The sequence below is a fragment of the Henckelia pumila genome, chromosome 4 (genome assembly GCF_033568475.1).
Source record: "Henckelia pumila isolate YLH828 chromosome 4, ASM3356847v2, whole genome shotgun sequence".
Lineage (NCBI taxonomy): Eukaryota > Viridiplantae > Streptophyta > Magnoliopsida > Lamiales > Gesneriaceae > Henckelia > Henckelia pumila.
This window is the reverse complement of record NC_133123.1, coordinates 1,813,702-1,831,474: the sequence shown is the minus strand read 5'-3', so window position 1 is coordinate 1,831,474 and position 17,773 is coordinate 1,813,702. Positions and strand designations below refer to the sequence as shown.

At 31.2% G+C, this 17,773-nt stretch overlaps 2 protein-coding genes across 3 annotated transcripts; both read left to right on the top strand.

Annotated features, from left to right (window-relative positions):
• The first annotated feature begins 1,689 nt into the window (after positions 1-1,689).
• On the top strand, positions 1,690-2,821 carry LOC140866684 (uncharacterized). Its single transcript, XM_073271719.1, has one exon. The coding sequence runs from the start codon at positions 1,801-1,803 to the stop codon at positions 2,770-2,772; it is 972 nt and encodes a 323-aa protein (XP_073127820.1). The 5' UTR covers positions 1,690-1,800; the 3' UTR covers positions 2,773-2,821.
• A 10,121-nt stretch (positions 2,822-12,942) lies between these two features.
• On the top strand, positions 12,943-16,902 carry LOC140894343 (homeobox protein knotted-1-like LET6). Of its 2 annotated transcripts, none has more exons than XM_073302839.1 (4): positions 12,943-13,952; positions 14,083-14,326; positions 16,245-16,489; positions 16,586-16,902. In XM_073302839.1, exons 1-4 carry the CDS (start codon positions 13,572-13,574, stop codon positions 16,778-16,780), a joined length of 1,065 nt encoding a protein of 354 aa, XP_073158940.1. In that variant the 5' UTR covers positions 12,943-13,571; the 3' UTR covers positions 16,781-16,902. The 2 variants fall into 2 exon arrangements, with proteins under 2 accessions (XP_073158940.1, XP_073158939.1); XM_073302838.1 differs by having other exon boundaries at positions 16,577-16,902.
• The last annotated feature ends 871 nt before the right edge of the window (positions 16,903-17,773 follow it).

The following is a 17,773-nucleotide window of genomic DNA, read 5'->3' as shown; positions in this document are numbered from 1 at the left end:
CTCAAACGTGATGTAAGACTCATCACTACTCTCTTAAAAGCAAGAAATTTTACCAACTCTGTAAATCAGCTCGATTTAAAAACTATTGTATTTATTAAATATTAATTCTTAAAGCTCGAACACACAACATTAAACTTAATTCCGGGGAAACTCGAACTCACGCTTCATTTAAGTTGGATTGGATTTATTTTGGTACTGGGTGCAAAAGGAAAACCTATAAATAAAAAAAAATTATTTGACATATATATTTAGGGAGTGTTTGCAATCACTAAAAAAAGTGATTGTTAGCTTTTGGCTTAAAAAAATTATTTTTGTGTGCTTCTTAAACCTTGATTATGTGTTAGCTTATGCTTAATTTAATTAAAATTCAAATGCTAGTCATGTGGTGATTATGATTTTCCAAAAGTGATTCTAATAAGAAGGTCATTGTTAAAATTACTTCAATCACTTATTTATCAAACACTACCAAACTTTGATTTTTAGATTTTCACATTTCTTTTCAAACACTACCAATTTTTGATTTTTTTTAACTTTTTTATAATTTATAAACTAATCACTTTTACAAAAGTACAATCTATTGCAAACACTCCCTTAATCAACTAACTAATTAATAAATAAAGATATATTCCTAACATGTAGAGTACGTGAGAAGCACTTTACGAGGTTAACTCACTTTAATCGCATTAAAAAAAATAAAAACCAAACGATGTATGCCACTTGACTTAAAAAAATAAAAACTAGCTAGGCTGGATTAAACACAGAGAATGAGACACTTTTCATGTATGTGTACGTAATTAATTAAGAAAGATTCAAGAAATTAGATGTTTGAACGGTGTAAATGTGTGTGTTATAAATCCAGCTGGATTACAACTTGATCTTGATAAAATCTCATTTTTACAATTAAGAAACAAAATTTATAACTTCATAAAGGCCGAATCCTTATTGGGATATAGATATGTGTTAATATCTGTGGATATTAAAATATATCGTATATATTTCGAGATTTATTTTAGAACAAAACATTTGCTTTGTGTATACGGATACTTGATATATATCTCGATATATTGCAAATATCTCTACATGCTTAAATAAAATATCCGCCACAGGCTCACAAATGATGTGCATATATCATATTCGAAACAATTAATTATCATTATTTTGATTAGATAAGGTGGCTGGTGGGATATATTATCATAGTAATGGTTACATTTCAATTTTTAAATAGTCATTTAAGTTATCATTGCTTACAGGATTAAACATGAGTAACATACAAATTAAAAGTTTCTAAATTATTAACATTTAGATATGAAATTGCATATGAAAAAAATTGTAAATCCTTACCATATTAAATAAATAAATTATAATCATATATATGACTTTCTCACGGAGTCTCTCTTCATATATAAACAATTTCACATAAACAGCGACCTTAATATCATAAATTTTTTTACAAATATGTCTCATAATTTAATTTTACAAGAAATTATGAATTTCAACCTGATTCATATAACGATATTGATATTTTTCACTAATCAAATATGTGATACCATTTCAAATAAACATGTATGTATATGTCTATTATTATTATTATTCGTTGACGATAACAAATATTATTGTCTATTATCACTCGAGGCTGCTATCTTTATTAGAATTTACAAGTATTATTTTATTTGTGGGGACTCGGGTTTCTTTCTATCCAATCCAAAACTCTCTCCTATATAGGCCATTAAAATAAAAAAAAAAACATATATACAGAGAGAGAGATAGCTGAGTAATGAATTGACAAAGAGATCAAGTAAAATGGAAGAACCAGAGCCGCCGCCTCCTCAAATTCTTTCATCATCATGTAGCAGTGGAAGAAGACGAAGCACCGATTCTAACTCACCTGAATTCGAGTTTTGGATGCTTCGGAACCCATCTTTTCCTCAGCCGAATCTCCTCTCCGCCGATGAGCTTTTCTCTGACGGTTTCCTCCTCCCCCTGCACCTCCTCAACCTGTCCGATGGCCCTTCTCCGCCGCAGACCGTGAGTGCTCCTCCTGAAGAAACCGGATCGGAGATTAATGGAGCTTCCATATTGATTGAATCGTCGGCCAATCCTTCCTTAACTTCATCGAAGCGTTGGATGGATATTTTCAAGAAAGGCGAAAAGAAAAGCTCGCGTTTCTTCAATGCAGATGATAGCAGTAAAGAGAAGAAGCGAGAGAAGAAGAATGGTGGTGTTGGTTCGAGTAAAGGAGTAAACGCCGCGGAGTTGAATATAAATATATGGCCTTTCTCGAGGAGTAGATCTGCCGGAAACGCCGCAGCTCGCCCACGATCGGCGGCGACTAGGAAAGTGAGTAGCGCGCCGTGCTCTAGGAGCAACTCGTCGGGTGAGTCCAAGTCCAGGAAATGGCCCAGCAGCCCGAATAGAGGCGGCGTTCACTTGGGAAGAAGCAGTCCTGTTTGGCAGGTTCGCCGCGGCGGGAGTGGGCGGAGGTCCGATGCATTCGTGAAGAATCCTCAAAAGGGCGCCGTGAAAAACGGGAACGACGGCCGCCGGAGAACACCTCCGGCAGAATCCGTCAGTGGACGTTCTAGTAAAGCTAGAGTATTGAGCTTGAATGTCCCCATGTGCATCGGCTACCGACAGCACTTGAGCTGTAGAAGTGACGAGAATAGCGCCGTGTCTATCGCCACCGCGGTCGCTGGCGGCGACGTCTCCGGCGACGGAGTGCGTGGTGGTAATTTGTTCAACATCCGAAGTCTTTTTTCCAAGAAAGTATATTAATAAATCCTTGGCCAATAGCGATAAATGTATTTGAAAAGCCTTTTATTTATTGATTTACCATAAATTTCTCGACAGTATTGCATTGTTCCTTTATATGCCCAAATTATTATTATTATTATTATTATTATTATTATTATTATTATTATACTGATACATAATTATTGATAGTTGACTCGTTGTTGATGGTATATCAAACGGCGAGCAACAATATCCTGACTTTGAGATATGTTGCATTTTGTTTTTTTTTTTTTTTTCTTTTTTGGCATTTTGTAATAGATTGAATACATTTTTTTTGCATATTAACAATTTTAGTTACATCCGATTTATATTTAGAAAATTATTATTTTTAATATAAAAATAATAATTTTTTTGGAAAAAATTTTGGTTTTTTAAATTTGTCACTTTGCGATTTCGGTAATTTATGTTTTCATATTTCAGTTTTAGGCTATATGTTTTTTTTGCAATTTCAGTCCTTTTTATTTTAAAATTCTTATGTGGCATTATATACGTCAGTTTTACATCAGCACTGCATTGATGCCACATCATCGCCATGTAAAAAAATGACAAAAAATAAAAATAGCGGACTAAAACTGAAATCTGAAAATATAAAGAATCAAAATCACAAATGACACGCATACAAAACTAAAAAAAATTAAAATTGGAGCGATGATTAGAAAAGCTTTATTTTACAAATCAATTTGTAAAACAGTATGAAGTTGTGTTTATAGATAATTTCTCTATAAAAAAAACAATTTTATTGAAATAATTCAGAACATTCATATTTTTTTAAAATAAAAAAATTCCATATAATATAGGTGTTTTTTTCACGGATATAATAATATTGAATTATTTGGATTTGCACCAAATATTTTCCACTTAACCCAAGTCTATATATATCCAACGACAAATCACAGATTCGCAATCGCCAACCAATTAATCAATTAAAATTTCAATAATCAATAATCGTCCTATTATCATCCTAAGCAGCCCACTACACTTTGCCCAAATAAATTTTTTGACTCAACAGCAGTCGACCGGACTTGATCTTCAGGCCCTATTTTTATTTGAGAAAGATTTGGGTTTTCTCATTAATAATAATAAAATGTATTGTCCCCACCTTTTAATAATGTAAGGGACTATATATTATTGCTATAATAATCAAATGTCATAAGTTGCAGTGAATAATGTGCAGTATCGTGTGACAGTTTCTAAGACTCATCTTACATGATGAAGCATGTCGTGTTGCGATTCATTCAGTTTTAATATAATATATCTTTAATAATATAGTAATAGCAAGATAATAAAATAAGGAACATTGAGATATTATCAATAAAAACAAAAACAAATTAATAATAAAGATATTATCCGTTGCATAACTACGTCATCATATTTCCAGCCCACGCACAAGTTTTTAAATTATTTCTCTGAGCCCAATTATTAAATAGGGCCTCCCTTTCTGCATACAGTTTGGATTCACTAAACTCTCCTAGTCTCCTTTCTGCAATGGAGCCAGGCAGGCCCATTCGACTCCGGCCCGTTAACAATTCCTTGCCAAAACTGCCTTTTATCCCTTCCCTAATTAATTACTTTCTTTAGAGATTGCTATGTGCATCGTGGGGTATAAGAATCGGAGAAAATTCATTTTCATATACATTTTTTCCCCCACAATTTTAATCTTTAGAATAAAGTAAAATCATAGATTTGATTGATGTTGAGTATTATTGATCGAGAGTGGTTGAGGTATTGTTGTTGAATCACAAATTTTAAATTTTGTTAGTGCATGTGGATGCATGAGCCACTCAAGAATTTATGGTGGCCATTAAATCCATGATCTCTCTATATGCCTAATTGCCTATGCACGTAAAGCCTAAGTAACTTTTTTAAAGGAAAAATGCAAGGAATATCATGTATTGACCATCTTTATGAGACATGATAACTGATGGTTTAAAATATATATATCAAGAGGTGATGAGATTATTTAGTGCGTAATTTATATGATATTATTGATACCTAAGTCAAACAAGACATTCAAAACTAAGGGGGAAAAAACCCCTAATATGCAACGTCTACATATTTTGTTAAGAATATCGTGTCCCAAAATTATAGATTTTGGGTCATTCTTAAAATGACAGGAAAAAAATATGATGATATAATGAAATGTCGATGCAACTCGTGATAATTTAATCCATTATTTCTGAAAGGAATATTTTATTCCTTAAATTTTTCAAATTTTGAAAAAAATTTATTTAATATCTTTTGTTTTTCTTGAACATGAAGTATTTTTTATAAGTTATTTATTTCTTTAAATAAGTTGATTTGAGATATTGATAAACTTATAAGAATATTTATCATATCATGCGTAATGTATATCTTTCATTATTTGTGTAGATTTGATATGATCAAATCTAGAGAATCCTATGAATACAAGGAAAAAATTCGTGCCTATATATTGAGATAGGCGTGCACAACGAAGAGAGGGAAGAGATCGACCAATTGAGAGTTACTTAATAGCTTCATATAATTACGTTGAGAGAGATATGATGATCTTTTGAAGTCTTTATCTGTCGTGATTGCTTGATGCTTTGAAGAATACTTGAAGATCAAAGAGTGTTTTCGTATATACAAGTGTTTGACATCAAGATTTTCAACTCTTTACTTTATTTTTTTATTCTATCTTGCATAGAATTTTTTAGGAGTTATTTTTATTGGTTTATTTTCTTAGGAGAAAATTGATTTTTACAATAATCACTAGTTTTAGGGTTTTTGTAAAACTCTTTAATTATTTTCTAGTGAAAGTTTTGTCCGCACTGCAAGTGTATTTTATACTCTTGCTTAATAATCTGAGTCTATTTATTTGATTGCTTGTTTATTTTATTTACGTTTAAATAATATTCCGCTGCAAATTATTCAAGGTATTATTGTAGGTATTGTCAACACCTCCAACTATTTATTTACAACCCCTTTCCCTTACAATTCAATGGCATCATCAATTTAACATATATCACGATACTACATTGGATCAAAGAGACCGACGAATTTGGTATGTTTGGTGTGGCTTTCAATGCAATCTTGCCATTCATCTTTCTAACTTTAATTTTCCACTTTCGTTCATGATTTTTTTCCCTTCTCGTTTTTTATGGCCAATTTCAAAAATTGCTACCTAAAATCAAATTTTATAATTTAAACTATAAATAGAACTTTAAAAATATCAAATATTATGCTTACTCGCGCCCGTACACTTAGCTATCGTGAAGTTTCAAAGTTTTGGTATAACATAAATAAAATTTGGTCACAATTACCAATAATATTTGTTTTCTAGCGAATCTAATTGCATCGAGCAACAGTAGTTTGGCCATCCATAGTGGCATGATTTGGACGAGAAAAAGCAACTTGTTGTCGGCCAAAAGATATACCCTCCATTAATGTACGCCAATCTTCAATATTTTGATCATCTAGGGTTTGGAACACAAACGGGGTTCCCTTCACATATGTATATGTGAAAATTGGGTGAGCGAAATAGGGTTGAGTGGACGCTACCCGTAGGATAGGGCTCGGCAGGTGACGTGGCGGCTTATGATTGGTTAAAATCAGTGAGACCCACTATTTTTGACCAATTATGGGGTTACACGTCACCCGCAGGGTAGTGCCCTGCGGGTGACATGTACTAAACCGCGAAGTAGACGAATCCGGTTAATTGGTAATTTACTAGTTTAATTTGCCCAAATAACTAGTCTGTTCATCCAGCTAAAAATAATTTAAAATAAAAAAATCTCCTGAGACAGTCTAACATATAATTTTATAATACGATCTCCATAAAAATCAGTGATATCGTATCACAAGAAACCTATTCGTGAAGTAAAAATTGACAAGTTCTCCTTTTTTCCTTTCAAATAAATGGGCTATGTTGAAAATTTCCACCGACCATATTATGGGTTACAAATCGGCCAGTCTCATTTTCAACCGCTATTTTGACAAGTCTACAAAGAGATCAATCTATGACACATTGACACCCCTAACGTCCTTAATCAAATGTGTGCAACTATTCGGTTAATATACATGATCATACTAATTCTTAAAATATAATCCCTTAACCATTCATCTAATCAATTTTAGTTTTCTAAATATTATATTTAAATCATATAATAAAATTTATGAATCAGATTCAAAAATAAAAATCAGTGTTAGTTGATATTAAATTAGTTATAAAATTTGTTACGAGAATCTCCATAATCATTTATTTTTTGAGGTTGTAAATATTACTTAAAACAATTGGATTTAATAAAAATGAAAAGAGTCTTTCAAAAATACATGAAGAAATGACTAAATAACTAATAATTAGAACAAACATTCTTTAAAAACACGACAGATAAAGCTGGAAATTGAGATAAATCGAAAGAAGTATATGGAAAAAAAAATACTGAAATTGAAAATTTAGGCAGTGTATGTAACCTTTAAAACTAAGTGATTATGAAAATTCTTTTAACAAATTTGTTAACAGAATCTCCATAATCACTTATTTTTAGAGGTTGCAAACACTACCTTAATTTTGCAATGTAATGGATTAAGTTGTCTTTCTTTGAATATCTTTTCCACTATTGGGGCACCTTTTACACGAAAGTTACTCGTTGCTATATATCTCAACATAGATTAGAATTGAGTTTCATGTTAATTCATTTATCTGGGCAGCCATCAGGATTATTTCAATTCCACATACTATATTTGTAAATGGTGGGTACTTGTTGTTGGGTCAAGCATGCATATATGAGTGAGAGTGGTACTTATATTAGATGAGAGACTTCTTAGAAAACTATATTACGTCAAGCTATTAATACTGCACCGTTTGATTTACTTGGTTAGCTGGACTGTAAAAAGATAGACATCAAATCTTAACAAATAATACCGCCTGTGTTAGGGATCTGATAGTAGAAAAATGATAAAACTGATCTCGAAATGATATGAGACAACACACGTCCCTCCCCAGACTCATGGGCCTAACCTAACAATCCGACCTATCTACGTTGTTACAAGTATAAGAAATAAATTTGCGTCTTGACTAACAATTAAAAACTTGATTCCAATATATTTCATTTTATCAAAAATTATATTTGATAATATCAATGCAATTCAAATTTTTAAGTCATACAACATCACAAACTTCATGTTTCAATCAGTCTTTCGTATTAACCATAAATGTACACCAGGACTAAGTTAAACATATTACATATGTTATGTTGCTACAAGAAATTCAATAAGATTTAATTATTAAAAAATAATTATTGAAAGTGGATTTTGTAACATAATTTAATAAGGAGTCTTGTCAAGTTGAAGGAATAAAATGGAGTGATGGGCTTTTGCTTTTGGAAAAACGATAAAATACATAAATGCAAATTTGGAAAAGTTGCATCTTTCGTTTACGTGCTAACTTATCGGGTCGTGTCCGTAGACTAACATTATTTGCATCGGCCTTCAGTTTATGCATTATTTAAGTACTTTGACACCGTTGAATTTATATAATATAACTCATCCATCTTCTAAATATATATATTACGTGCGTCGCAAAAGATTTTCTTGTTTGGGATTACACGTTTATACATGTTGGTTTTGTTTGTGTTGACTTTAATTTATGTCTCTAATGATTGTTTATACGAGATTTTTACAAGAACACAAATATTTATGTGAAACAATGTCAACGTTCACAAATTATTTATTTGGGTCATTCATAAAAAATACATTACTTTAATGCAAAAAATATTAAAATCACACTTTATTGTAAATTTATTGAATAACATCTCACGTGATTCGACATATACAATCAAACTTATATGATCATCAGAAAAATAATACCTGATGTAGGGAAAATTGCAAATTTAGTCCTGTATATTTGTCATATTGCGATTTTGGTCCTCTATGTTTTCACATTTCAGTTTTAGTCCTGTATATTCTGATTTTTGGCAATTTCGGTCTTTTTTATTCGAAAATGCTTACGTGACAATGTACACGTCAGCTCCACATCAGCACTGAATTGGTGCCACATCAGCGCCACGTCAGAAAAAAAACTAAAATTGCCAAAAAAATAAAGATAGCGGACTAAAAATGAAATCTGAAAATATAAAGGACTGAAATCGCAAAATGACAAATATATAAGATTAAAAAAACAATTTTTCCCCGATGTATTTTTAAAAAAACAGAAAAAAATATCAAGAACATTATCTCTTTTCTTGATGAGGAACAAACTTTCTTTTTTAATATAACCCAAAATTATTTCTCAAAAATAATCTAAACCAAACATAATTTAAATCTTAAACATTGCAAGTCCCGAAAGTCTAAAATAATTATCGATTTTGAGAGATGACCTAATATTAAACTAACTTTGGTAAATCATTTTTCTAATTCCAAAATTACCGTACCGGTCAGACATTTGATTATAATGTATTTAATTTTGTTCTTCGTTAAGCATTTCAAAAAATAAAAAAAAAATGATTGTTTTATTTATTTTATATATTTTTATTTCGTATTAATTATAAAATGTTAAAGTTTCACTTTCATAATTATAAAAAAATAATCTTATTGACTCTCATATCATATTTAATGTAAGAATCATAATTAATATGTGTGATTATTAAAATATGTAAACCACGTGAAATTTATGTATTATATGACACACGTAATGTATATATTCATATATTAACTTTTATGGGTGTGAATACACACACCATCCTGCATATGCGGAGAACAGATCTATGGAAAGGATTTAGTGGGGTTAATGAGCCACTATCCCTGAATTATCAAGTATTAATTACACAGTAAGTAAAAAGTGAAGACCGGATCGGAGGTCTAGAAAAATGGTGGCGAGATTAATTTAATAATTAAAACTGTACCGAGTTCAATTTATAATAACAAATTAAATTAATATATATGTTCCTCTGCTAAGCATGTAATCAAAAAGGGGGTTTGCTTTCTAATGATCTTCATAAAGCGAACATAAACACCATCTTAACCCAAAAAGTTCAACATGCAATATCTCCTTTTATATCATATTATATTTGAGTTTTATAAAATGTTTATTTTATTCATATATGTTTTTGATTCATTCTCGGAAATCATGCATTATTTTTACTATTATAAACTTAACATATTTTTTTTATTGTACATCTCAACAATAAACTTTCAGCAATATGAGTAATGTGAAAGAGGAGTGAAAATAGAATCTTTTTTTTTCTTGAAATATAGTACAAATAAAATATTGATTAAATAATTGGAAACTATGATAGTTTTGTTGTGGGGTTTTTTTTTCATGTTGAAATTATATTTTTGAACTTGTGTATGATATATTTTTTTTAATTTTTTCTTGTTATCAACGAAATCGTAATCTTAATTCATTGACTTGTATATTTTTAGGCCAATTTTAATTATTTTTTACTAAAGTGTTGCGTCACCAACTTAATAATTTTCGATGACATATCATCATTTGCACATGGATAAGAAAATAGGAGAAATTATTTGTATAAAGAATAATATCATTATGACATTTAAATTGATTGTTTAGATCTGTTAAATATAAAAACAATATATCAACACATCAATTCATTTGTTAATCATAAAAAACTCTTCTAAAATTATCTCATGAATTATATTAATATTATAAGATGAATCTCCTATTCAATCCGAATCATTAATAAATATTATATTTTATATCAAAAATATTACTATTTTAAGAAAACCATATATGTTTAAAAACGGTCTCATAAGACACTTACTCATTTGCAAATTAGTATCCGATCCGACAGTATAAACGTGTAATTTTCGAGTTGTAATTTGTTTCAAACTTACTTATGAAAGAATTTTTTTTAAAAAAAGTTTTTCTTATATATTGTTTTATTTTCAATTACTGGTTTATACTGAAATCTACAATAAACAAAAAAGATTGTGGATTGGAAAATGGCAAAACAAAAAATTCGATTTGCTTTATAAAGAGACTGATGATGGACAAGACCTAAAAGCATATATATCTGTGTTGGACAAAACCAAAACCCTAGTTTTGCATATATATATATATATATATATATTGTTAGCTGTAAATATTAATAAGATGATGACGTATTAAAAGAGGTTTTAAGGCAGCTTTTTTAATGAATCTTTTGCCCATAAATTATGACTTTACATGCAACCCTCGAGACTCAACCAGAAACCCACCCTAGGCTATATGGCTACGTCTAATTTTAACCTTTTTGAATCTAATTCCCAGTACTGCTAAATTCTTACTGTCCACAATCAGGGGTGGAGCTGTCACTTAAACCAACCTTTCTTTTATTCAATTAATTTTTTTTCCCTTCTATTTTTCTTAAAATCAAGACATAATTATTATATAAGTTAAAAATTATACTTTGATCACTTACCTACATAATAATATAATATCAATATTTAACCTCCAAAATAGGATACAATAGTGGATAAGACATTTAACTCGGCAGAAAAGACATTGCAAAATGTACTAAATACATATATAAGAAAAAGTTTTGGTTACCGGAGCAAGTCACCAGGTTGGGGAATGTTCTTCTTTCTCCAATCACTTGACATTACATTTAATTTCTTTATATTATTATCGATATATATATATATGTATATATTTCTCTATATTCTTATAAACTATAAAATATGCTTGGCCATACTGGGTTGAAATTTTATGTATATTAATTATTTATCTCAAATCAATTAAATTATTAATTCTATTGATAACATATTAATCAAATAATTACTATAATATAATATTATTAATCATATATGTACTTCTAATTTTTTTTATTAATATCAATAAAAGAATAAAAAAGTAATTTTATCATCTTATGTATATCAAATTTAAAATCAAACCACAATGTTATTATTTATTCAATACTATTCTATAAAATATTTTAATAATCAAAATATTAATTATTTATTGATAGAATCGGATCAACCGAACTAAATGAATCCTAATAATATTATATATCCGCATCAATGAAAAAAGATAAAATCTTTGTTCATGTATTTTATTATATATATATATATATATATATATATATATATTCTCGCAAAATTAAAAGATGGACATGTTGAAGCTCCTAAACTCCATAGACAGAGTAAATTAAAGTGGGGGCACCAACTGATATTAATATATAAAGCATAATTTGCATTTAATTACAAGGCTGGTAAGATTACATCATAAATTATTTAAAAACCTAGATTCCATTGTCGTCTACGAGAATGTATTGGACTGAGATTGATTCGAAATTGTGTCGAATCGGGGTTATTGAAAGTCTGATCAATTTAATATTTAATAATTTGTTGAAAGAAAATAATTCATAGAAAACATTATATAGTCTAAAATATCTTGCTTGGAAGTAGAAAGACAAGTTGTTTATATTTATTTATGTTTTTAGAAATAATTATAATTGCAGACAATCTAAAAATAAAAATACAAGAACTCGTTTGTTCCAATTTCTAGCTCTATATATGTACCTATTTATTATTTCTACATTAAATTAAAAAAAAACTAAAATTTTATCCTTCACAAAATAATACCAAATTAATTTTTTGTGTTTGTAATATAAAATAATGCATCTTGAATCATAAATCCACATCTAATTACTAGTTCCTCAGATTTCAAAAACAAAAAAAAGATCAAACTTTTTCAATAAATAAAAATAAACAGTTAAACGGCAAATAGATATGTGACACATGCACCACCCCTAAATACTCAACATGACCAAAAATGGACTTGATTAATTCTGTACTCCATAGTCGAAATTTCATTCAACATTATATGCATATATACACAGAAGAAGCAACTTAAATAATGTGCATGCCAAAATTTTCCTAGCTATGTGGACATATGGTAAAAGTTTAATCCTGCAATATTCGGATTTGATAGCTCATAATTACTTGAAAGTTTTCTCCTTGTAATGAATCTTCTTCAATCTTTACACAGTGGCTGAGCAAGACAATAGGTTTTCATTGGGAAGGTAAAGATTCGCAAACACAATTTAATCAAGCAATATCTAAGAAATTAACATGGCGGAATTTAAATTTTAATTATTAATCATCTATTACTGTTAAAACTAAACCTATATATATATATGATGATTGATAGTAGGAATCCATATTACAAAAACCAGTACTGAATCCGTCTGCAAACAGAGCGTGCCCTCTGCAAGTCCTTTTAGCCTTCTCTCTCTCTTCTTTTAAATGTGTGTTTGTTTCCTTCTTTTTCCTTGTTCACTCCATTTTGCTGTGTCTGTTCAGAGAGAGAAATTAAAGAGGCAGATATATATATATATATGATATTTCTAATGGGAAAAATGATGATAAAAACAACACAACACAGTAGTGTGTGTGCCCCAGTTAGTTCGTAAAGGAAAAGATAAAACCTCATCAACAGTTTGCTTTCTCAATGAACCAAAGAGCCAGCCCTTAATCGACTGACTGAAAAAGTCACTAGCTACCATTAATTCTACAACATTAACTATTTAGGATTTCCTGTAAAAAGACTGAAACAAGTAGCATAAAATTCGGGAGGCCCCTGCACAGAGATACCTTCAAAAAGAGAAAAAGATTGCTTATGCGTGTGTACAACAGGAAAAGCTAGCCCCGGGGAGAGAGAGAGATAAAGAGTGAGTACGTTATCTTTGAGGGTTTATTATACTCTTTCTACAATTACAAGCAGGAGAAGAGGAGGTCTGAATAAAGACGAGAAAAAATCTCCATAAATATATATATATATATATATTCTTTTCAAGTACACGCAGTATAGCTAGCTAGATAAAATGGAGAGTGGGGAGGGGTCTGCAGGTCACATGATCAACACCACTTCTTTCATGGCTTTTGGAGAAAACGGAAATGGGGGGTTTTGTCCCATGATGATGATGATGCCTCAGGTGGCTGCCGCTGCCCCTAATGGAGACTGCACCCACTCCCTATTTCTACCTCTTCAACAAGATCACCACCAGCTCAACCGCAACTGCACCAGCTCCGTCGGCGGATGTTCTATGATGCTTGCTGAACATGATAACAATAATACGAGTACTGGGTATTATTTCATGGAAGGCGACGGAGATGCTGGCAGTGGCAGCTGCTCTGTCAAGTCCAAGATCATGGCTCATCCACACTACCCTCGTCTCTTGGCTGCCTATGTTAATTGTCAAAAGGTACGGTTTTTTTTTGAAGACAAGTTAGATTTGTGTTCAGTACTCAAAAGTCTTGGTTAATTGGGAGAATGAATGAAATCGACTGATGACGGCTATATATACTTATAATAATATTGTCTCATGACTGCAGATAGGAGCGCCGCCTGAGGTGGTGGCGAAGCTGGAGGAAGCTTGTGCCTCCGCAACCGCGATAGGCCGGAACGACAGAAGCTCCGTCGGAGAAGATCCGGCACTCGACCAGTTCATGGAGGCATACTGTGAAATGCTTACCAAGTATGAGCAAGAACTCTCGAAACCCTTCAAAGAAGCCATGCTCTTCCTTTCCAGGATCGAGTGCCAGTTCAAAGCCCTTGCTTTATCTCACTCTGACTCTGGTGAAGTGCCTCTCTCTCTTTCTCTTTCTCTTGATCCTTATCTTTTTTTTTTTTTTTTTTTCTTCCCATTTTTTTTTTTATTATATTTGAAGGGGGTGAAATTTATTCTTCTCATCTCACTGTTTGATATCGAATTACTTCTTTATTTTGTGTGATTTTTTTACATTTACATAGGGAATCGACGTCTGCACGTGCATGTTTCCAAGAAAATATTTATTTGGATTTACATTTGTTGGTGTGTATTTCCAGATGTTACTTCATCTTCTGGCACCCATATATATATTTTCATCCTCTTTTTTTCATCGCTCTCTAGTCACTACTGATCATACTAATTGGCGTACCATCTGCGAGTCAAAGTTAGAAGCTTATCTAATCTAAAACACTATTGCTAGCTAGGTTTTCTACGTTTTGCAGATTGGAGTTTGCAAGCACCTTTCTTCTAATTGAGGTGTCTTTTGTTTTGGTTCACTCGCGATCTTTGTGAATTTAAAACCAAGCCCATTTTTTAATAATCCTTCTTGCACGCCATGTATTATTAGTAAATTTATAAGCTTCAAGGTCTAAATTTTTGTTTACGAGCTGTGATTGTGATTGTGTTTGGTTCTTATGATCTCACGTGAAAAAAAGAAGAAGAAAAAGAATCCAGTAAAAGAGGATGCCACTCACTGATTTTGGTAATATTTCAATTTTATATAGATTTTAAGAATTTTGTGAAACATGGGTTCTTGAGATCATGGCACTAAGAATTTGGCTCGAAACCTTTTCAGGAGGAAACTAGTTTTGAAACCTTTTCATTTTCTTTACTGTGTTTGGGGAGCCTATAAATTATTGCCAATGCACATTTTTCTTGTTACGATTTAACGAAAATCATGTTATTGTAATACATGTGTTGGCTGTTACTCGTTCCTTGACGCCCGCTTTGTGCTATTTATGATGCTTGTGGACATCTGCACCAAGTTTAATTTCAATTTGATTTAATAATTAAATATATAGTTCACTTCGTGTGTCTTTAAGTTCATCGTATGAACTTGCAAACATCGAAATAATAGAATCATTCTATGTACTTATGCCAGCTTCCAGGTGGGGCATGGAGTACTTGAAATTAGTCAACTATGTGATCAATGCCTAAAGTCTATAAAAGAAGCCTATGGAAATTGGCTTATTAAGGACTATGTTTTCTAAGCTTAAATTATTTGTGTTTCTTCAATAATGAACCCTTAAATTTTACTGCACGCATATATATGACTAATAAATTTAAACAATAAATTACTTTGGATTTGCATTTGGTTAGATTGGGACTTGGGCACTGTCTGTATTGGGAGGAGAGGGAGCTTTTTATTGCTTATTAGAGAGCTCATTGTCCCCTACAATTTTCACTCCACCAGATTTTTGTGCATGGTATCTTGATTTTATTGTAATCTCCTCCTGAACATAATATTTTCTAAACACAAGCTAGCTTCTTAGGTTGAGAAGAATATAATATATAGTTCAATTTACTACTGCCCAAATCCTTACATGCATCAAGTGATCATCAGTAGTTGGTGATTTAATATTGGAATATGTCGACAAATTTTCCTAGTGTAACAGCAGGGGGTGGACCTTGCACTTTTAAATAATGATGATTGTTTTAAGGTAAATTGTAAATAACCAGAAATCAGTATATGCATGATTTAAGTGCCGTGAATTTAGAAATATATTGCCTATGGATTGTTTTCAACATGTTCTCAATCCAGTTCCAATGGAATATTCAGCAGATGTTGAGAACTGCTGTTTCACTTTAATTTCCCAATCTTGATTTGTGGTGTGACAAGCTTTTTGTTCCATATTTGAGGCATTAAATCTAGATTTTTATGTATGAATCATGTGGGAAAGTATTTCGGCTTGGAACACGACTTACTGTTTGTTGTGTCTCATGCAGCTTGTGGCGAAGCAGTGGACAGAAATGGTTCGTCGGAAGAAGAATTCGACGTGAATAACAATTTCATCGACCCCCAAGCAGAAGACCGCGAACTGAAAGGTCAGCTCTTGCGAAAATATAGTGGATACTTGGGCAACCTCAAACAAGAATTCATGAAGAAACGAAAGAAAGGCAAGCTGCCTAAAGAAGCAAGGCAGCAGCTACTCGACTGGTGGAGCAGGCATTACAAATGGCCTTATCCATCTGTATGTGTTATCTAAACCCTCCTCAGTATTGCATTAATTTTACGCTCTTGATCGATTAATGTTGAAATTTCGTGGCAATTAATGTAGGAATCTCAGAAAATAGCCCTAGCCGAATCGACAGGCCTGGACCAGAAGCAAATAAACAACTGGTTTATTAACCAAAGGAAACGCCATTGGAAGCCGTCCGAGGATATGCAGTTCGTGGTTATGGACGCTGCTCATCCTCACTACTACATGGACACTATCATGGGCAATCCGTTCCCAATGGATATTTCGCCGTCGTTTCTTTGAAACTTTAATATATAGCATGCTAGTGAATCTATCAACTATTATTGAAAATTTACTTGTTTCTTGATATAATGTTATATGTTTTGTATGCCCTGCAACGGCTCTAAGATAACTAATATTGAACTCCCGAAAATTAATTATTATTATGTGTAATCTTCTTGGTCTTTGGTTCTATTTTAATTTATTTTCAAGTTCATGTTTCTTACTGATCATGCATGTGTCTATTTTTGTAATGTAGAATAGACAACATTGAAATCTAAAATTAATGTAATTAAACTACTGTTTATCCAGTATCGATCTCATTCCCCTAAGCGGCCCTGGCTAGTTTCATGCATGCAGATTAATATAATAAATATGTGTTGAGAATACATTACATTTTATTTCATGTGTAAAATAAAGTGTAAATTTATTTATAAAATATGAAGTATAAATATCAACTCTCGTATCTACTCATTTACTTTACGTGCATGTTGAATGATTTTTGGCTTTAAAATACGGTGAAATTGTTGTCCTCTCCGTCGAATTTTTTTTAAAGATATCAATTTCTAATTAATTTGCATATTCATAAATATCCTCTAAAAAAAGAAAGCGCAACATAAAAACTCAAATGACACTCTCTTATTTGTGGTTCTTGTATTTCAAATCCTTTTCTAAATAGAACTTTTCTCTTCTCTTCTTCTTTTTTTTGGTTTGGTTTTTTTTGTTTTGTTTTAAAACGAGAAAATACTCTTTCTCCCTATTTAGTTTAAATTTTAAAATTAAGATGCGAAATTTTTTGGAAAATGTGTCTCTAAGCATGCATGGAAATCGGGATACTAAATTAGGATCAAGATATGCTATTTTATTTACATTCATCGAATTAATGACCACAAGTGGATATGTATGTGCATGAAGAGATTAATAATGAAAATATCATTCATAATTAAACTCAAACAAAAATTTTGTATTATTCACAATAACTTCGAATTATATTTGTCGCCTTTTAATTTTCAGTTA